This window comes from Orbicella faveolata, unplaced genomic scaffold, assembly GCF_042242905.1.
Source record: "Orbicella faveolata isolate gen_17 unplaced genomic scaffold, um_ofav_v1 contig_4, whole genome shotgun sequence".
NCBI classification, from domain to species: domain Eukaryota; kingdom Metazoa; phylum Cnidaria; class Anthozoa; order Scleractinia; family Merulinidae; genus Orbicella; species Orbicella faveolata.
Genome location: NW_028301569.1, coordinates 6,205,032 through 6,224,826, shown reverse-complemented (window position 1 = coordinate 6,224,826; position 19,795 = coordinate 6,205,032). Strand labels below are relative to the sequence as shown.

General features: G+C 38.0%; 2 protein-coding genes across 4 annotated transcripts in view; one reads left to right on the top strand and one right to left on the bottom strand.

Annotated features, from left to right (window-relative positions):
* Window positions 1–2,072, top strand: part of LOC110041152 (centromere protein K-like) — a 26,552-nt gene extending 24,480 nt beyond the window's left edge. For all 3 annotated transcript variants that reach the window (XM_020746428.2, XM_020746430.2, XM_020746429.2), the window contains exon 12: window positions 928–2,072. In XM_020746428.2, coding sequence (XP_020602087.2) covers window positions 928–1,086 — 159 coding nt within the window. In that variant the 3' untranslated portion in view covers window positions 1,087–2,072. The remainder of the gene's footprint in view (window positions 1–927) is intronic.
* LOC110041174 (DNA repair protein complementing XP-C cells homolog) lies at window positions 1,700–19,795 on the bottom strand. Its single transcript, XM_089276380.1, has 27 exons — window positions 19,469–19,795; window positions 17,921–18,412; window positions 17,315–17,444; window positions 16,524–16,602; window positions 16,215–16,283; window positions 15,936–16,024; window positions 15,258–15,309; window positions 14,614–14,652; window positions 13,256–13,315; window positions 13,040–13,084; window positions 11,566–12,316; window positions 11,037–11,087; window positions 10,334–10,426; window positions 9,857–9,978; window positions 9,701–9,734; window positions 9,407–9,464; window positions 8,975–9,009; window positions 8,455–8,531; window positions 7,985–8,029; window positions 7,510–7,554; window positions 7,298–7,387; window positions 6,465–6,546; window positions 5,677–5,770; window positions 4,912–5,005; window positions 4,310–4,399; window positions 3,788–3,878; window positions 1,700–2,860 (listed from the first exon to the last, which is right to left on the bottom strand). The coding sequence occupies exons 1-27, from the start codon at window positions 19,698–19,700 to the stop codon at window positions 2,727–2,729; spliced, it is 3,273 nt and encodes a 1,090-aa protein (XP_089132506.1). The 5' UTR covers window positions 19,701–19,795; the 3' UTR covers window positions 1,700–2,726.

Below are 19,795 nucleotides of genomic sequence, written 5' to 3'. Positions count from 1 at the left end.
CTGGAATAAAAAAATTTTCAAAATGAGCTATAGCTGTGTTGACTGAAAAAGATTTTTCATTTACTGGTTTTAATTAAGTTTTTAAACATCATATGTAATAAAACAAACTCAAAACAAGGAAACCTAGAGGGGGCTTATAACCAGATTTATTTTATGGCCAGCTCCATGAGCAGGCAAGATGGAGCTATCTTGCCCGCTCAGGACCACCTGCTGTGTCCTGGAAGAAAAGATTTCCCCGAAAGCCATATAATAAATCCTTTAATGACCAAGCTTATTCGGTCAAGATCGCTGGATATTGGCCTCATTCTTTTTTTGTGAGTTTATGGACCTTGACTCCGTCTTGGTCCATAAACACGTGAGAAAAGAACTTGGCCAATATCCAGCCATCTTGATCTCACACTTGGTCAATAACCCATATGTATTTTTTGGTTTACAGTTAGACAGGCCTATAACCAGGGTAGTCAAGGTTATAAGAGTGGGGGCTTATAAGTGGCAGTTTACAGTATCTTTGTTATTGTTTGAAACAAGAGTGAGGACAGTGAGAAATACTATGTAGTCATAAATGTTGCCTGAAAATTTGGGCCATCTTCCAATCTTTGCAAAAGTTTGTGCAAAGTTTGCGATATGTTTGGTAATGTACTGGTGATATTTCTAGTTTTCTGTACCAATTTTGTTCCTGATTTAAAGCATTAACTTCCAAGCATTTTTCTACGTTCTTCCCAAACAGTGCTTATAACAGTTGTCACCCCAACCCTCAAGCCCATCCCTGCTACCCAACATTTGTTTTTTCTGATACCAACTTCAATTTTCTACCTCTGCAGAGGAAGAAAATACTACACGTGGTCAGAATATTTGGACATACTCTCAAGATTAATGTCGTGTAGCTCTCCCTTTGCCTCTTTTAGAATAATATTTCTGTCTTAACAGGACCTGATGAACATGTCATACAGTAGACCACATGACCCATACTTAAGAATTAAGGATGCTCACTGGCCACCATACATTGAGCTGTTACTAAGGTGTGGCATAGCACAGCGACATCCTCAAGACTGCAATCTTATCAGACTTGTTGCTTTCAACCGATAGTCTGCTGACTGCCAGTGCCACTCAGGAGAAAAAAATCTCTCAGTTTGCGAGAGACAAAAGGCTTGCAGTTGCTCTGCAAGCTTTCAGTCAGTCTTGATGTGAGCATGTCTCAAACCTCTTGATGCCTGCCGCAACTTCTTGATACAAAAGAAAAAGCCATGCTGCAGAGACAAACTGTGGTATCTGAGACAAGTTGTTTCCTATAGGCAATCAGCTGCTCTCATTTTATGCCTTTTAACTACAGCTACACTTGTAGGGACAAGATCTCCACAGGTTTACGCCTAAAAATTCTAAACATTTTAACAGTTTTGGTTTGGGAGATTTAGTTATTGTACTCCAAACTATTTGCCAGTCAAGACCCAACATTCTAAAAACCTGACTGCAAGTTTGAAGAGAGAATAATAATCACAGTGTTAATTTTATTAGACTGATACAACGTTGGACTGTTCTCTTTTTTTGACCCTTCATCCCATGTTGTCATATACTGGTTCTGGGCTGAAAGTTAACTGTAGTTTGAGCTTTGTGTTTAAAAAAATGAGAAGTTCTACCCATGAAAAATCACGTAAATGCCTATGCAGAGCAAGCAGAGAACTTCATGACAGCAGAAAAGTAATTGCTCTAGATTACAAATCTTTTATTTTAATAAGAATACAATGTAAAGTAAAAGAAATATCAGTTAACCTCAAAACATACAGAACATGGTATTTTGTTCCAAATTTCATCTACTTTGGTTGACATACCTGATAGAAATGTGCAGAGGTCTGCCTAATTTTGCAGACCTTATCTGTGCCAACCCCTTTCTTAAAGGAGATGATATTTATCAAACTATGCAGAGATGGTTATTTGTTTATAACAGTGGTAACTTATACAAACAAAACAACTGAACAATGCAACTCAATGGTAACAGAGATTCTCTGCCAATGTAGTTTAGAAAAAAAAATTAAAGAAAAATTAGAAAATAATGAATAAAAGTGTCTTTTCATGAACCATTTTGCTACCATTGCAGTATATTTGTAGTGAGTAAACTGTGTTCATGTTAGCATGGTCGTACAGTATATCTGCCAGTGGCTATCCTCTGACAATGCTTGTCAGTGTTCTCAAAAGGGATAACCTTGTTAACATAATAAACGTTTTGGTTTTGAAAAACTGCAACATCAAAAAAAAAAAAAAAAAAAAAAAAAAAAAGATAATGTACAAATGGAAGATAATATACTTTTACATAAAAATGAAGTATGCTTGATATTCCCATTGTTGTAGCGTGTTGTTTTCGTGGCATAAATACCACAATTTCCGTTAGTTTGCCCAGGAAATTGCCATTAGTTTGGGAGTACAGGTAGAGTGGAACTGGATGGAAAACCTTGACACTCAGAAATTCAGTACTATTCATGACAATGAGCAGTGTTATAATAAGGGATTAAATGATACAACTTTTTAGGATAAAATAGCTTAAAAATAGTGTCTCTATACCAGATAGATATAATATATTTTTTGGTTTTGTTTTAATCTTGATGATCTGCATGACTGTGAAAAAGTGGCCTGCAAGGATGGTTCCACAGTCTTGCAGATGGAACCTGTTCCTGCAGCCATTCCCTTCATTTCACTACATCATCGCAGTGAAGAGCAGAGATCGATTTCTCTGTCTACATTTTCTCAAATGGAAGAGTTAATCCACAGGCGCATGATTTGGTCCATTCTCCAGTCACTGCATCCTTCTTGTGTCCACTCTTTGGAAAGACATGACAATGTCCCTCACCTGCGACACTTGATTTTCCCTCTGCAAAGACATCCCAGAAAGTAATAAGTTTTGACTAAGACGGGGGCAGATCCAGGATTTTTTTTAGGAGGGGTGCACCACTAAGGATTGGCATAACTGACTGGTGAGGTAAACAAATTTTAAAAGCGAATACAAAGAAGAAGGCTTCATCTAAGGGGGAGGGGGTGTGCACCCCCCCTGCACCCTCCCCATAGATCTGCCCCTGCAAGGGATTGTTAGATTGCTACAATGGAATAAGGTACTCCCTTCTGTAAGGTTGTTGCAAAACAAACAAACAAACAAACAAACTACAAAAAACATGAAATATTGTGTCACTTTGCAAGAAACCCTGCCTTTTGATAAGTGTCTTGCAACAGCTAATCATTACAGATGACTGCAGGAAAAAGGGTCGTTTTAGGGTTTTCATTCAACCTTTTCCTGGTCCTATGTGACGTCATCAAATACAAAGGAACTGGAAACAAGCCATTTGCAGGCAAGTTACTGTTAGCAACAACATGTTACAGACTCGTTGAGTTGTGTTCTTGGGAAAGCCACTACCTTCACAGTGCCTCTCTTCACCCAGACGTATAAATGGATTCTGGGGTATTCATTGCTAGGGGTAACCCTACGATGGACTAGCATCCCATCCAGGGAGTAGAAGTACCCCAAGCTGTGGCTGTATAGACAACAGACCCGACTTCTACTGCTCGCTCTGTTTTCACCCTGCGTGCAGCAGTGATCGAGGGGCACTACTTTTCTGGGTGTTTCCGGCAAGTTCCTTAGGAAACTTAACGCATGCTTGTAAAATAAGTATGCTATACAGAGGAAGCTGTTGTCAAAGTTATGAACGACCAGCATTTTAGTCGACGATTGAGCATTCTGGTCACAATTAGCCATTTACTAATGGTGTATACAAATACCCCTAACACTGAATCAACATAACGCTACCTTGTCTGTTAAGAGGCCACGAAACTGAAGTGTCTGTTACTACATCGTCATTTCCATTGGCACTGCTTGAAGCTTCTACATTGCTGGTCTCCTAGAAAAAAAAGAGTGCTAAATGTTGTTACGCCGAAGAAAAAGTACTAGCTACGCCGTGAGTGGTAACAACGCAAAATGATTGAACAGTAACTCAGAAAAGTAACAAATTTTTCCGCAAAATGTGACATAAACCCGAAATGTAAATAACGCTTCACGCAAACTGTAACGATTCTTTCATTCGAAATATATTAATTTCTGAAAGCAAATTGGAACAACTTCGGACAGACACCAACTTAACATGACAAACACATTTTTTTTTTGTAGTAGATGACATTTTGCGTTCAAAGTTGTTACATTTCGGGTTAATGTTACATTTTGCGTCATAATTTGTTACTATTTGCATTAAAATGTTTACAATTTGCTGCGTGACATAGCTAAATCTAAAGGTCAACAGCGATGTTACTTTCCACAATTTACTGTGCTAGTTACCTCGGTATCGTATCTTTTCTTGAGTCGCTCTCTTATTAAAAGCGATCTGGTTAAAAGCCTCCAATTGGCCAACATACGTTTTTCACGCTTCTGTTGAGCAAAAGCAAAAATGTTAATAATTGTACATGTAGTAACAAAAGGCATTACAAGTTTGACGAATAGCTTCATTTCTGCTCAACAGTTTTGAAACTGTATCATTTTTCTACAATTGGTAGTATATCTACTACCCTGGTTGGGAGCACAACTTGTGTCTGGAGCGGTTTTCACGTGACTGTTGAAAGCTTTGGTTTTCCATTACTTCGTTAAGAGATTGGCTTAAAAAAAACTCGTGCTACTTTCTTAACCAATAAGAAGTAGAGCCCGTACCAGTCGTGACTCGCTCGCACTTGTTTTTCCGCGCTTCGCGTCAGCTAGATGTAACGCTTTGAGTTTTGATTGGTTCATCGGATTGTCTGTGTCTTTTGTGATTGGCCAGAGTGATTACTATGAGTTTGGCTTTCCGACAGTCAATTATAAACCGCTCTAGATATAGAGGGATACTGTAGATTACAGATTTGATATGCAATACATTAAGATTCCTACAGACAGTGTTATGAACATACCTCTGCCTTCTTCTTCTCGGCTTGTTCCTCTTCTTCTTGCCACGCGTCCAGCAGCACTTGCTCAAACTCCTCACAAACCACTACACCATCAATGCTGTTATAAATACAACACAACATATGTAAAAATTAATTTCCCTTTTAACATTAAAGAGTTTCATTTCAAAACGGTTCCAAAATGATCGTTCCTTCCTCATGCCGATTACTGACAAAAAAAAAAACGCCTCTGAATTGTCTCCCATTATCTGCAATATTAAAGACTTTAACTGTTGCCTGCTGTGTGTGCGCTACAGGTTTCAAAACAATGTCTGTTGAAGGACGAAAAAGCGTCAATGCAACAAACAATGCTTATCTTCTCACTACTGCAACCAAAACTAGATTCACAATATGATTGCTTCACAATAGCAAAAAATCTGTCGATGTAAGGATTTGCTAACGAAAAGACAATACCTGGGGAAGGGGTACTCCCACGTGAAAAGGTCGGGGACGCTCATCGTCTCTCTAAGGGGTGTAACTCACAGGGTTTTAGTCTCAATTAGGGTGTTGATGACGAAACGCCACTATTTTTTGCCGTCAAGGTATCTTTTAGGGTGCATTTGAAGTAATAATAAAACAAACGCTGTCAGTTTTGTTTCAAGTGGTATCTTTTAAGGGTCAAACAAACCTCCAGCCACGCCCAAACTGGTCCACTCTGGGGTCTAATTCAACGTTTTTCATCCTTTCCACATGGTAGTCCCCCCAGGCTATAACATTACAGTGGATACTTACACTGGATGGCTGAAGCCACAATGAAAATCAAATCCAACCACAGCTCCGGCGCAGTCAATGCCAAGTTTCTTTGCAACTCGTTGGATTCCATTAACTTAAAAACAGACAATGAAAGAAATAACACTTAGTTTTGATTTCTTGTTGCATCTTATAGCAACCTAAAGCACTACACGTACACAGCCAGGCAAGCGCCAGTTACAAGGCTACATCTTCGTATACACTGGACATTCAAATGAATGTTACAGTGAAACCTGTATTATGCGGACACCCTTGGGCCACTCACTAGTGTCCACTTAATACAGGGTGTCCGCTCTAAACAGGTCCTAATATATTGTGCAATAAGGTCGAAGACTGCTCATAGCAGAATGTCCAGTCAGTCAATGCATCAATCTGGAATAATCTACTTAGCTTTAAAACGACATCGCTGAACAATGTTAAAGGAGTCTGAGATGAACTTGTAGAAGCAAAAAGCCCTTGAAGTGGCCGTTTATTGCAGGTTTTCTGTAACAAAATGGCTTAATATTGGTGTCCGCGTCCGCTTAACAGAGGTGTCCGCTGAATGCAGGTTTATTTAACAGTAAATTTGGGAAGGAAATTTTGGGACTCAAGCTGGTGTGCACTTAATAGAGGGTGTCCGCTTAATATGGGGTCTGCTTAATGCAGGTTTCATTGTACTATAAACTATCCTTGGGCAACAATGGTTACGTATCGCAAGGGATGTGTAGTGAAATCGTCAGTGAAGATGGAGGCGACAAGAATGACTCCATTGGCTAAACAACACAACGTACTTTGAATATGTTTTGTTCCTGGAGGAAGCATACAAGGCAGGAACAACTCTACATTGCCATACTCATTCCTTGGTACTTTTCCCTACAAAGTAAATTCAACCAAGACTTTGACTTATACGTCTACACACCTAAAAATGCGAGCTAGACTAGACAATACTACACTATACGTTTGACTGGAGATAGACTACACTTGAATTAACTTGACTAGACCAGAATAGAATAAACTACAACACACTAGACTAAGATAGACTACACTTGAATTGACTTGACTAGACTAGAATAGAGTAGACTACACTACACTAGAGATAGACTACACTATACGTTTGACTGGAGATAGACTACACTTGAATCGACTAAACTAGTGATCTGCGTTTTAAAAATTGGTAATATACAGTATTTTAAGGGCATTAATTAGTCTTACTATATTCTGGTCGTCTCCATTTCTTGCTTTCTTTAATATCTTTAAATATTTTTAAAGAAAGATATCTTGTACTATAATAATGACTTTGCAATGTAAAAAAATATCTTTGTAATACAATAACGAATGGAGGAAATAATAAAACAAAAAAACAAATAGACTAGACTAGACTAGACTACAGTAGACTATACTATACTATACTATACTATACTATACGCTTGATTGCAGATAGACTACAACTGAATTGACTTGACAAGACTAGAAACAGACTAGACTAGACTAAACTAGAGATAGACTAGACTACACCAGGACAGATTACCCAAGACTAGCAAACCTTACCTCATCAAATATTAATCAGCCCTGAGAAATTTATGAATTTTCATTGTTAGGGGAGGGGGTCATTAAATTCACTCACATCTTTAGCTGGTGGTGGTTTGTACTTCTCCGTCTGCCATCTGCCAAAGAGGTCAATGGTCACAGAATCTCGCTCATGAATTGGTTGATTCTATAATACCACACCACACAACAAAAAAACAACCTTAATGGCGATGTTTACTTAAACAACAAAAACTTAAACAATACCTACAACAAGTTTCTGGCAACACTTCATAACTGTACAGTTCTTACCCGTTTTGGTCGTCCCTTGACAATCTTGTATGGTTTCTCCCCTTGCTGAAAAAAAAAAAATGTTTGTACAATCATTTCCAATAATTAAAAAAGCTTCCTTGCATCAATGTTCACGTAAGACCATTGGCTGCTCCATTTATATTGCAAATCATTCATAATGGGCTAAAGGAAGATGTGCCACGTGTAGAATTTCATTGTAACCCCCACCACGGTAAAAACCTAATGAATATACAATGAATAGGCAAGTTTAGGATGGTCGAGTTTGTAAAGTTGATTTTGTTGCAATCAAAAGCTGTACCAGTTCTGAGGCCAAGATCAGACAACTAAGCACGCTTGTTTAAAACAGACACTAAATGATCAAGGGTAGATGGTACCGCCAATGGGATTAACAGCAAGCCAGGGTTATGACGTGATAAATTGCATCTCGTGATTATGTCAACTCACAAACAGCACTGTGAGCTGAGGTTTCATGTACCTTGACAACTAAAGCCTCATTCAACCACTTTTCCCTTGTGTGCAGCTACAAGAAAAAACAACATAAGAACACATTAAGATAATTTTTGATAAACTCAATATCAAGACTAAATTTCCAAATGTCCTAGAGGTGTTTCATTCTGCATCGTAGTGTAAAACGACCAGATGTTGGACTTCAAAACTTTTTTTTTTTTACTACGGATGAATGTTTGGCTTGTAGGAAACTGTACAGTCCAACTAGATGATCTTGGTTTTTCTTTTATTCCTGTATTGCGTTTTTGGAATTTAGTGGCAGGAAACTGTGTCCAGTAATGCTACTGGCAAGAGCATAATTATTTTAAGTATCTTGTAACCAACATCTTGGAGAGAGATACATGATATAACATGTATTGTGGCAAAAAGGGTTGTGTTGGATGCAGTTGAAATAAATATTAACTTTGCCGAATGGGCATGCTTAGTATCAAAACCAACCATATGAAGACATTCTCTTGAGTACACTGCCTCACCACGACAGTAACCTAAAATGGCTGCAGTTTCTGGGTATATGGCTATGGAATAAACAAAACAAATCAGTATAATAAATTATAAATCACTATCAGGATGTCACCTACCCTTGCACATTACATGGAGCAATAGGACTGATTGTAACAGTGCTGCTGGCTATGACAGTACATACATGAAACTGGAATGGAAACTTCAGTGACCCCAGTTACTACTGACAGAGAGATTGATGGACAGAAAAAAAAAAGACAAAAGAAAGGGAGAAATGGAGGGAAAGACCGAAGATGAAGAAAGAAAGTAATCTAGTACAAAGAGAAGAGCATCTATGACTCTACAACTGAACCCTTATGGCTGAAACCCTATTTAGTGTGAAGCGATCAGGTACTGTACATGGAGAAGAAACTGCAAACAAGCACTAACAGAGTAACATGGATGGCGATTATATCCCATGATAACCTCATGCAGTAATGTTGTTCTACCTCACACTAACCTTCAAATTTCAAGACATGCCTCTTTAGCACATATCTGCAAACAACCAGAAATATGTGTTTTGCAACTTAATAGCTAGTAAACTGGCCAGCATGTCAATCTCAAAACATGTTTGAAACTTTAGTAATTCCTGCTATAATAGGAGACATTCTGTGCTGGTTGTTGCCGATGGTTGATGTTGCTTCATGTGACAAGCAGTTACTACTTTAAAACAGTTCCATAGGAAGATTTGTGAGGCTAGAGGAGTTCAAACTGGTAACTCTATCATCTTGTTGACTTTGATATTTCATAATTACTCTTTTTGTTTGTACTACAAGTTTTCCTCGTGGGTATTTGTTTCAGGCGTTGAAACAAAGGTGGCCCATTGTTAAATCCGAACGGAAACACAGATTTATAATTAATGTAGCAAAAATTACCATTTATTGATACTTACAGTGGATGGTTTTTAAACTCAGTTATGCTGGTAGGCAAAGGTTTCTCAAGTAGCTGATCTGGAGGGAATAATAATGGAAAAGTGTATGAATGAAATAGATTCATGGCTGCACAAAATGTCTGAAAATGTAATCAGTCATAAATCAATCAATCCATTGACTAATCAATATTTTTTTTCGATCAGTTAAGTTCTTAGTTACACAAATAAATCCCACAAAGTACTGGACATTGAAAATACGTCTCTGGTACATGTAGATAACATTATCTCTGAGCAACTGGTAGCTAGTAAACCCACCTTCAAGGAGTGAATCTTCCATTTGATCCATTTTCTGTCCAGAAAGATTAAAATTGAAATATTAAAAAGTTGCATAAAACAGAGGTCATCACTGACACTAATGTCTATTTGAGTGGTACTGCATGAGTTGCTTGTGAAGGGATCAACTTAAGATACCTTATTTCTTGATTTGTAAGGCTGAAGGGTGTCATCCCACCAATCTGAATCAATGCGAAGTTTCCTGGTCTTAGACATCCAGGAAGAAGCATATCTATTGGTAACATCTTTGATAGCATTTTCTGAAAAACAAACAAATGAAAGATGAAGCAAAAATCCATTTTCGTTACTAGTTTCCATGTTTCTCAGAAACTGTGAAGCTGTATCAGCAGGCAAGTGAAATGTTTAGCTATTTATCAGTTTGAAGTAGGTGAAGGTAAATTAACCATTGCAGTGAGTTACTGAAGATGATGCTTTGAGAGCTAGGCCCTTGTCAGCACAAGAAACTCACTACAGGTAATGTTCAGAACATTACATTGTACCTTACCTAATCTTTCTCAAGCTGTCAAATGGCTAAGTGCTGGCGTGGGAAGAATGAGATAGGTACATATACATGTAATGAATATATACTGCAGCTTTCAAGTTCGCCGTACTCACTGTTATCAAATGAGACAACATAAACCATAGGTTGGGTTGCCTGTTTTTCACAGAGCTCGGGATGATTGACGCTGGAAGATTCAAGGTGGACACCTGAAAACAGATGAAATAATGGAAGAAAACAGTTACACTAGAATTACATGCAGTCTCTTGGTTGGTACCTCTTAGCTTCCACTGGAGCATAACTTGCTTTTAGGGTAAAATCAGCCTCTCAATGCAAACAGTTATGTTATTGTATGTGACAGAGGTGGTGGACAGGCTTTGGGGTTTAAATGCAATGGGTTCAATTTGCAAGGGTAGACACATGTACGTTTAGTTTAGGCTTTAATGTAATAAAAAAATGGCTTTCTGGAAAATAATAGACCTACTTCTCTGTGACAACAGACTCTTTTAATTGCATCGAAAATAATAGTCTTCATGAGGCAATACCACTTGTTTAGCTTGTTATTGCTAACTATAGTCTTAAAGGGTTAGGAAACTGATGATGTATACATCATTAAGGGATCATGTGCAGAGAAACTGGCTTTACTAGCAACCTCCATGACACACACACAGCTTGTTTCTTTGCAACCATCTCTCACCAGTTGCTGCAGAAACTAACCATTCTAGCCGTGTAACTTGTAAACCAGGTCCTTCATTCACTATCTTTTTTCTTACATTTTAAGCAAATGGGAAACATTAAAGCTTGCAGTTGTACACTTACATATCCATTTTTTGTCGACAGGCAAATACACTTCTGTCCACCAGTTAATATCTGTTCAATAAAACAAAAAAAATCAATCAATCAATCAATCAATCAAGGCAGTGATAATAGGTTTGTTGTTTAGACTGGGTGCTTAATTGTTGGAGGCTATAAAGTATTGGAGGCTATAAAGTATTGGAGGCTAGAAGTACAGTATAGTAATACTCTATTTTAGACTATACAGTATCTGCTGTATACCCGTGGATGCTGTGTTGCCAGTGCAATCATAGCTCCCTCTCAAATGTAAACATTTTTGCTTTTTTCATGTCACATCCTAAACCAAATAGGAGAGATAATGCTCTTTTGAGGTCAATTTAAGGTCAGCAGTTTTTCGAAACCTCAAGTATGTGCTGTTTTGTTAGAAAGCATCTTCTATTTGGTAAATAAAGCATCACAATAATTTTTAATTCACACATTCAGGTAAATGGGCTGAACCCTCATCACAAAGATATGCAATTACATGTACACTGTACCTATTTTAATTATTTACCATTTTCATTACAAACACTTCCAAGACATTTGAGACTTTCATCTGAATCATCAGAGCTAATAATCTTCATGGCCTTTTTCTTGCTTCCTGATGAACCTGCAGATACTCTTCTTTTCACCAATGGCTTGCTTGAGACTTCAAAATCACTATCATCATCCACAAGATCAACAAATGAGGTCCCACTCCCTTCATTTGGTGTGCCACCACCATTGTCTGCAGAAGGCACTCTTCTCCTCACCAAAGGAGTTTTGTCTTTCTTCTTAGAGTTCTCCCTAGAGTTGTTCAAGTCTTCTGACTCCTCACTTTCACTTGTCAGTTTTTCATTCCATTCCTCATCTGCTTCACTTCCACTCTCATTCCCACAAGAGGAGTAGTCTACCTTCTTTCTTTTGCGTAATGGTCTTTTCCTATTATTTTGCTTCAGCGCTATGTCTTTTGTATTATTCTTGTCTTCCGACTCAGCCTTACTGGCTTTACTATTATTTTTCAGGTTCTTTGTAGCACTCTTTGTGTTATTTAATAACTTCTCACTCTTCTTTTTCAAAGTTTTTTCTGTCTGTTCATTCTTTAATTTACCACTATGAGAGCCATCTTTTGATTTAGTTGCTGGTGGATCAGATTCAGTTTCTGTTTTGATGCCCTCTGGTGTAATGGTATCCTTCTGCTTCTTAGCTTGTGCTGAATTCTTTGCATGGCCCTCAGGAGTGCCTTTTAGTGCTGTTTTACTTCCTTTGGGAGTCTTCTTTGTAGTCTGCACAAAAGAGTTATCATTCTAGTATGTTTATGTTACTGCACTAATGAACACATATACAACAGTATACATTGAGCTATAGGCAATCCAAGTTGGTGCAACTGACTGAGTGAGGGAAGGTTTCTTGTTGGCTCCCTGCATGAAAACTAGCTACACCTGACATTTAATCAGATCCTCTTCTAACATATATTCCTTAATGTGAATTGCTTCCATTACCATCACTTCCATTACCACAAACAAAGGTTATATTCCTGCATGTACAGTAGATTCAGGTCTTACTCTTCTTAGACAAACTACAACTTCAATAATAATTATTGAAGTTGTAGTGGTCTAGTCTGGGTGATTTCATTGAAATTACCCAAACTAGACTGTATAGATTTTGCCATACACCTATAACTACATTTCAAATGACATTTAGTTGAAGCAGTTGATAGTAAATATCAGGCCATTTTCCGGGTTCTACTAGAGTCAAGTACTGTCTCTGGCTAGTTGAATGGCTTCTTTAAAGAAACAAGCTGACTCCTGGCTTGCTGAATTTTGATCACAGATGATTCTAGATGCAACATGATACTGATTCAAAAAGTCAATTAATGAACACAAAAGTTCCAGCTAATGCAACCAACCAAAAATGACTGATCTCTCTAAAACATAGTGTGATATGGCTGAAGTTGCAAAGGGACCTTGTATAAGACTCCATTTCCTACTTTTAGTTTTAACACTTACTTTTGGACTTGTTTTATTCTCGGCATCACCTTTTGCTGAGATAGGCTGACATGAAAAATGTTAAGACAGAGTCAAAACAGAGTCATACACTAATGCCATGCAATTATATTGGCCTAAAATGTCTGTCACTTTATTCTCCCTAAACCAGTGTCCTGCTGAAGGTTTGCACTGCATTAGAACTATGGACAACAATTTTTTCCAACAAAAATCTCTTACCTGCAAAGAATACACAAGCCTTGTCAGCAATCCATGGGCTCTGAGAATGGCAACAAAGACCTGAAGAAAAAGGGATGGTAACTTCCTGTTAATTTCCTACATTGATACATTACAGAGCCGCAGTATTCACAATTCACGACATAATTATTTCATGGCACGATGCAATTTAAGCTACATGTAATTTAAGCTGTAAAACAAGAAGAGTGCTCAGTCCACAGTTAAATGTTAAATGTTGAATGTTTATAGCGGATGATGCACTTAGCTACAACTAGCTACTTTTCAGGTATGCCACTAACCTGAAAGAAACAAATATTGTAAATAAACATAACAGGCTTAAATATCCCACCTGGCCAGAGGCAGACCAGCTGGCTATTTGCAAGCATGACCAGGAGTTGAACTGGGGTCTACCAAGAAACAACTCCAGCTTAGTGGTAAGGGCAGCCCTTGAACCCGTGACCTCCAGATTTCAAGTCTGGTGCCCTAACCACTCGGCCATGCTGCCTCCAGTTCAAGACTGAATCAATAGCCACAGATCTAGCTGCTTTTTATTTCTGCTCGTCCGCAGTTAACATACTACATGTAGACTTGAACTGTCCAAAGTGAGATAATGACAGTGGATAAATTGCAATCAAGTGAATGAAGGTATTGTGTTGACAAAAGAGACCATGCTACGTACTGGGAAGTGAGCATTCCAGTACTGGGGGAAAACTGAAGGCAGATATATCTTTGCTGCTTTAAGGTGGCTCAGAACAGTTTCCAACACTTAGATTTTGATGGGTCTTTATAACCACTCTTTATCACTAGATGCTACAATCATGGTATCAAAAAACTGCCCAATCATTAGTGAACACATTGTTATCATGCAATAGGTTACCATAGCAACAGTATGACCTCCTAAAAGCACCCTTATTACAACTTTAGGGGCTTATAATTCAAAAACGGCACAGTGAAATTTTTCTATATTATCAACTTTTGATAAGCATGATAAGACGCAACTTTTGTGTAAGTTTAAAAAAAATTCTGTAGGTACAGTTTAGAGCCACCTTAAATGATTGGGCAGTTTTTTGATACCATGATTGTAGCATCAAGTGATAAAGAGTGGTTATAACAACCCATCAAAATCTAAGTGTTGGAAACTGTTTAGAGCCACCTTAAGTAGACATGGTCATCACTTACATGTAGCCTAATACAAGAGCTGACACTGAAAGAATTTGTGCTCAAGAAATACATGTTATACTGATTGAAGAAGGGAAAGATGACTGAATTACATACAGGGCTCTCAATCACTGGTCATTCAGGTTTAACTTATCAACTTGGTACTCAATTTGGTAGTCAAAAAAATAATTAGCCCCACAAACCTCAGATAAGTTTAGCAGCTTGGATATCTGCTTGTCTGTCTGGAAAAGACAAGAAATTAATTAGCAACTAGGGATGTAGCTACGAAATGCGGATACAATTTTCATTGAACCAGTCAGCATTTTTTGCGAAAGTCCTGGAACAAATTTTTTTGTTTCCAATCTTTTGCAATGTTTTAAGTGTGGGGCTACCAAGCTTCGCATTTGCAAGATGGTACACACAGTACACGAAAAGAGAACATGCTAAACAAGTGCCCAAAACAAGATTTTATTTCAATCACTTTACTTGTTATGGTGGCATCAGTACACGAGGTAGACAGGAATTTATTGCAAACTTTTCATTTAGATGGTTTGATATGGTTCAGATATCGAATGATTATAAGTGATTGCCTGGCAAAATCCAGCTAGCGATTATCTCTGCTCAGCTGAGACTTCGGGACAACCCTGAGCAACCATAAAATACAGGTACAAACAAAGATAAAGATAGGACAAAAACTGACTCAGATGTCACTTTTTTTGTTGTGGGCCACTAAAAGGTCAAAGAAACTGAGCCCTTTTTAAGACCTTGGTGATGTTTAGCAGGAAACTTTGAACAGCAAATGCCGAAATTATGCTTTGTATACTCTAACTGTTATAATTTTAAGTACCTCTTTGTCACCTGTTTTTGCATCATCAGTGCTTGAGAACTCACTCTGAAACCTGTATTTTTAAACAAAGAACACAAAATTACAATTTTGATAGCAAAAAATATCTTAGCAAGCTTTCCTGGGTACTTGCTCGTAAACAATGTTTCAACAAGCTAGTCATCACAAACAGCAAGAACACAGTGACCAAATCTTGCAAAACTTTCCATTTTCAACTACTACTGTATCAGGCTCGACTGACTGAACTTGGTAATAAAACAGCACCACATGTATTTTAAAGAACATAGGTCTGCAATGCATACATGTGTATGCTACTATGTTTAAAACATTATTGAACATGATTAAAATGAAAACCCATCTGTTACTTTCTAAATGTACTTACATGTAATTGTCGTTACAAATTCATATAACATAACTATAAAATTGAATCAAATATAAAATATTTAACTACATTGATTGCAAAGTTAGAAAATGTTACTGAGATTATTATTAATTGAAGGGGTGCATGGAAAAAGACCCTAAGGACATCTGATAGACCACAAGATTCTCCTAGCAAATTGCTTTTAGATTCCTTGTACAAAAAAGGAGAATTTGACAGGAGATCAAGAGTCAATCAGGGCATTTTTTTCACACACCCCTTCAATTCCACTCACAAAATCATGAGATGTTCAGGAGACTAACCATTTCAAGAAGTCTGTCAGCCGTGAAACATCCCACTTTCTTTTGTTTCCAGAGATAAAATCACCAGGAACATGTGACAGCAGCACAGCCTAGGGCAAGAATGACAAACTGTTAACATTATATGAGCACACATACCTTATAATTTAACATCCCTGATATCAAATTAAACACTGTACATGAAAGTATAATATTATACCCCTGTCTGGCCTACCTCACAGTCATTCAGCACAGTCTGCACAATTATAAACTAATAATTATATACCTCTAACATGTATGTACCTGGATCAGTGGCTCATTGCAGACACCATTTCTGAAAAATCCATGAGCAACTAGCGTCAACAGGTGAACCTAAAGGGAATAATGAACGAAAGATGAAAAAAGATCTATATCAGCTGTAATTGCTTCAACAAACACATACCTTAAGAGGTCTGTCATGATATATATGTATCAAATTTAATGCAGTCAGCACACTACAGCTGTTTTCTTTTCCTCGCATTAGTGATTAGAAGAAGACAACATACATGTGCATGTGCATACATTTGGAACAGTCAGCAATTAATCTAAAGGCTGTAAAATTTTGCCAAGTACCTTATGAACTTTGATAGAAACATCTTTTCTAAATCTATTGATTGCTCGTTTAATATATTTCATAACATCTTCCTGACTCCTGGAAAAAAAAAACAATGACACAAAGGGTGATGATGATTATTATTAGCAGAAATTCTTAGTATGTTTCTTTCTATAAAACATTAACAATAAACAATTACTTTATTACCCTATATAACCATTTTTGTCTTATCTGCGTGCTCTTAACACTGTAGAGGTACACATGTTATTTGCACATACATGTAAACCTTATTTGCAATTGCCAGCACAAAAAATTGCAGTATAAGCTTACATGTACATAGCGTACATACCAATAATCTACCATTAACTAAAGATTATTTTGCACAACCCAGAATACTGGTAGTCTCTTTTTATTCAAGGGATAGAAAGAGCACTAAAGTGGCCTTTATAATATTGTGTGGTTCCAGAAAATACCCATACCCACCCCAAGGAGGGTTACTGGAAATTCTAGAGAGAGGGGTGCAAAAGGCCAAATTTTTTAAAGGAAAGCATGAACCAAAGCTGGAATTTCAAAGGGGGGGGGGGGGGGGGTGCAAGGGGCTGGTGGTTTCAAATCAAAGAACACTCCACAAGAGGGGTATAAATATAGGACAGATATTTTCTGGAGCAGCACAATTTCCAGTCTGAGTGCCAGTGAAAATGGTCGGCCTCCAAAACTGGGTGAAAATGCAATTCAGAAAATTTAACAATAGCATGCTTGACTTTTGCAAGAAAAGTCTTCAAGAGCTATTTTCATCAAGATGCTAAGTTACCATCCTTTCTTCCTCTTTTTTGCTCCAGGTACTGTGATGCTAATCTCGACATTCTTTTTGCTGGGTGAGTGATGGTGATGTGATGTTGAGGCTGCATGATCATCCATCACATGGTCAACAACTTTTGCCTCTATAAGAAAAAAAAAAGGAATACATCTATCAGAGTACAGCGTATATCATAATAATTTATTATTTTGCCATTCTGACAGACCCCATAAATTAAATGCCTGTATGTTAACAGGGCAGTTTCATGGTTCAATGTATGTGAAAGCTAATGCATGGCTAAACAAATTAAATCATTATTATTGACAGTGGAAATTATTCAATTTTTTGAAATTGCAAGGGAAACAAAAAATGGTTTGAAAAATCAAGTAGTTGAAGAAATTGAGGATAAAATTAGTGGAGGGAAGTGACTTGATTCAAAGAATCGGGAGTTTTGAAAAATTAAGTATTCCAAAAATTGAGATTTTACTGTACTACCATTTTTGCTTTTTTAATGAACCAAAGTATAGTTAATATAGTTCAGCAATCAAAGGTTATAATTTGTGCGAGCAAACAAATATTTTGTTCCAATCAAACAAGCGTGTAACTGCATACTCCTCTCACCATCAACATCTTCCCATGCCACACCCTCGTCATCACTAGACTCTTCAGATGAACTCTTCTCTCCAGCCTTCAATTCATCCTTTGTTTTCACTTCTCCTCCTAGGTCCAGTTTCAACTTTTTCCCTACAACCTTGTCCTTCCTTGGTGACTTTTGGAGATCCTCTGGAGTAGCTACATGATTTTGTTTCAAAGGACTTGCCTTCCTCTGTTTGCCTTTATCTTTTGTTGCTTTAGCGGCACTGCGAACTTCTTGTAGGTCTGATGAACTAGACTGCGATGTAGTTTCATTTTTATGTTTACCACCCTTTGATGCTCGTTTTGACAGTGCAGCTGTTTTACCTTGTTCTTGGAAAGGGTCGCTTTTGTCATCACCTATGATTTGAGCACCCTTCTGCTTTGGGGTCTTTGCACAGTCTATTTTGGGCTTTTTTGAAGGAGAGTCACACAGATCTTGAACGGATGAATTCCTTTTCTTGCCACGCAGAGAGGCACCTATGGAATTCAAAATAATGACACACCAAATGAAAATCTGTAAGCCTCATTTACCACTTCCTGCTAGGTCATGTAGGTCTTGAATCAATCCATGCTTAAGTCATAGTTAGGGAGGGACAACCATTTCTCTCTTGGCAACTCTCTTCACCCAGGGGTACAGTATGAATGGGCACTAAGACAACGTGACAAAAACGTCTGGACTAGAATTGGGAGCGGGGGGGGGGGGGGGGGGAACCAACAACAGACTAGAATTATACCAATAATAGCATTATCCTTAGTCACTTCACCCCTACTGGAACAGGGTGGCCAAGATGGAGATGCACCTTAACTTTCTAAGGGAATGTAAATTAAAAATAGACAATGTAGACCATTATGTGGATATAAAATGTGTTATTGCAAGAGGCCTTGATGTATTCTATAATTGTGGCAATGCAATTTTGAAAATATACTTCAAGATAGCTTAACAATGACAAAAAATTTTACTTTAAGTGTCTTAAAATGCAACAAATGGCATTTTCAAAATTTCCTACAAGAAGATGCCCCCAGACCCCCTATGGGTGTGGCCACTGGCCCATTGATCATTATACACCACTAGCAGTGTTATCCTTCAGGTCCCCTCAAATTTAAATTTTCCCTACGGGCATCTACATCATGCGGCAAAAACCGGCGTCAACGCGCCGACATCAACGAGCAATCTGTCATCCCCCCCCCCCCCCCCAACCCCCACAAGCTTTAAGATTTGTACAGACTTCACTCTTCAAACCAAATGTTATCCCATGGTGGAATGATCAAATATTGCTAATAGCAGAAACTGCAAAACGTGATTCATTGTAAACTTGAGCTAAGAAGGTCTCTATGCATCTTAATCACCTTAATCACCAGTTTTTTGCACATATCAACGATTCTGTGGCACATCGTTACGTAACAGATCCAGGCGATCTTTGATTCGTGTTTTATCGGTTAACAAACATAAGCTTACGAGCAAATTACTTCACAAAAGCCCTCAGTGTAGCTTTGGTGTCAGTTCGCAGCAATCCTTGTCTAAAGAACACCTACCTTTTTCTTTCGCTATGCCGATTGAATCGTCTACATTAACTGGCGTTCTCTTCGAAGGAGTATCTGTCGATTTCAAGTCCCGCTTCACTGATCGTGCGCGTGTGGTGGAAGAACGAGAATTCTTCGTGCAAATCGCATTGGATTTCCTGTTAACACCACCTCTGGGGGTTGGGGACGTTTCCTTACTGCTTCCCTTCTGTCCTTTAGTGGACCGAGCTCTCTTTCTTGCCATATTTTGATACAATTTAGCCGACGCACTATACTATCTTCCAGACAACAAGGCGGCCATTTTCGCGGGTTTCCTGTGTTTCCTATGGAATACCGCTG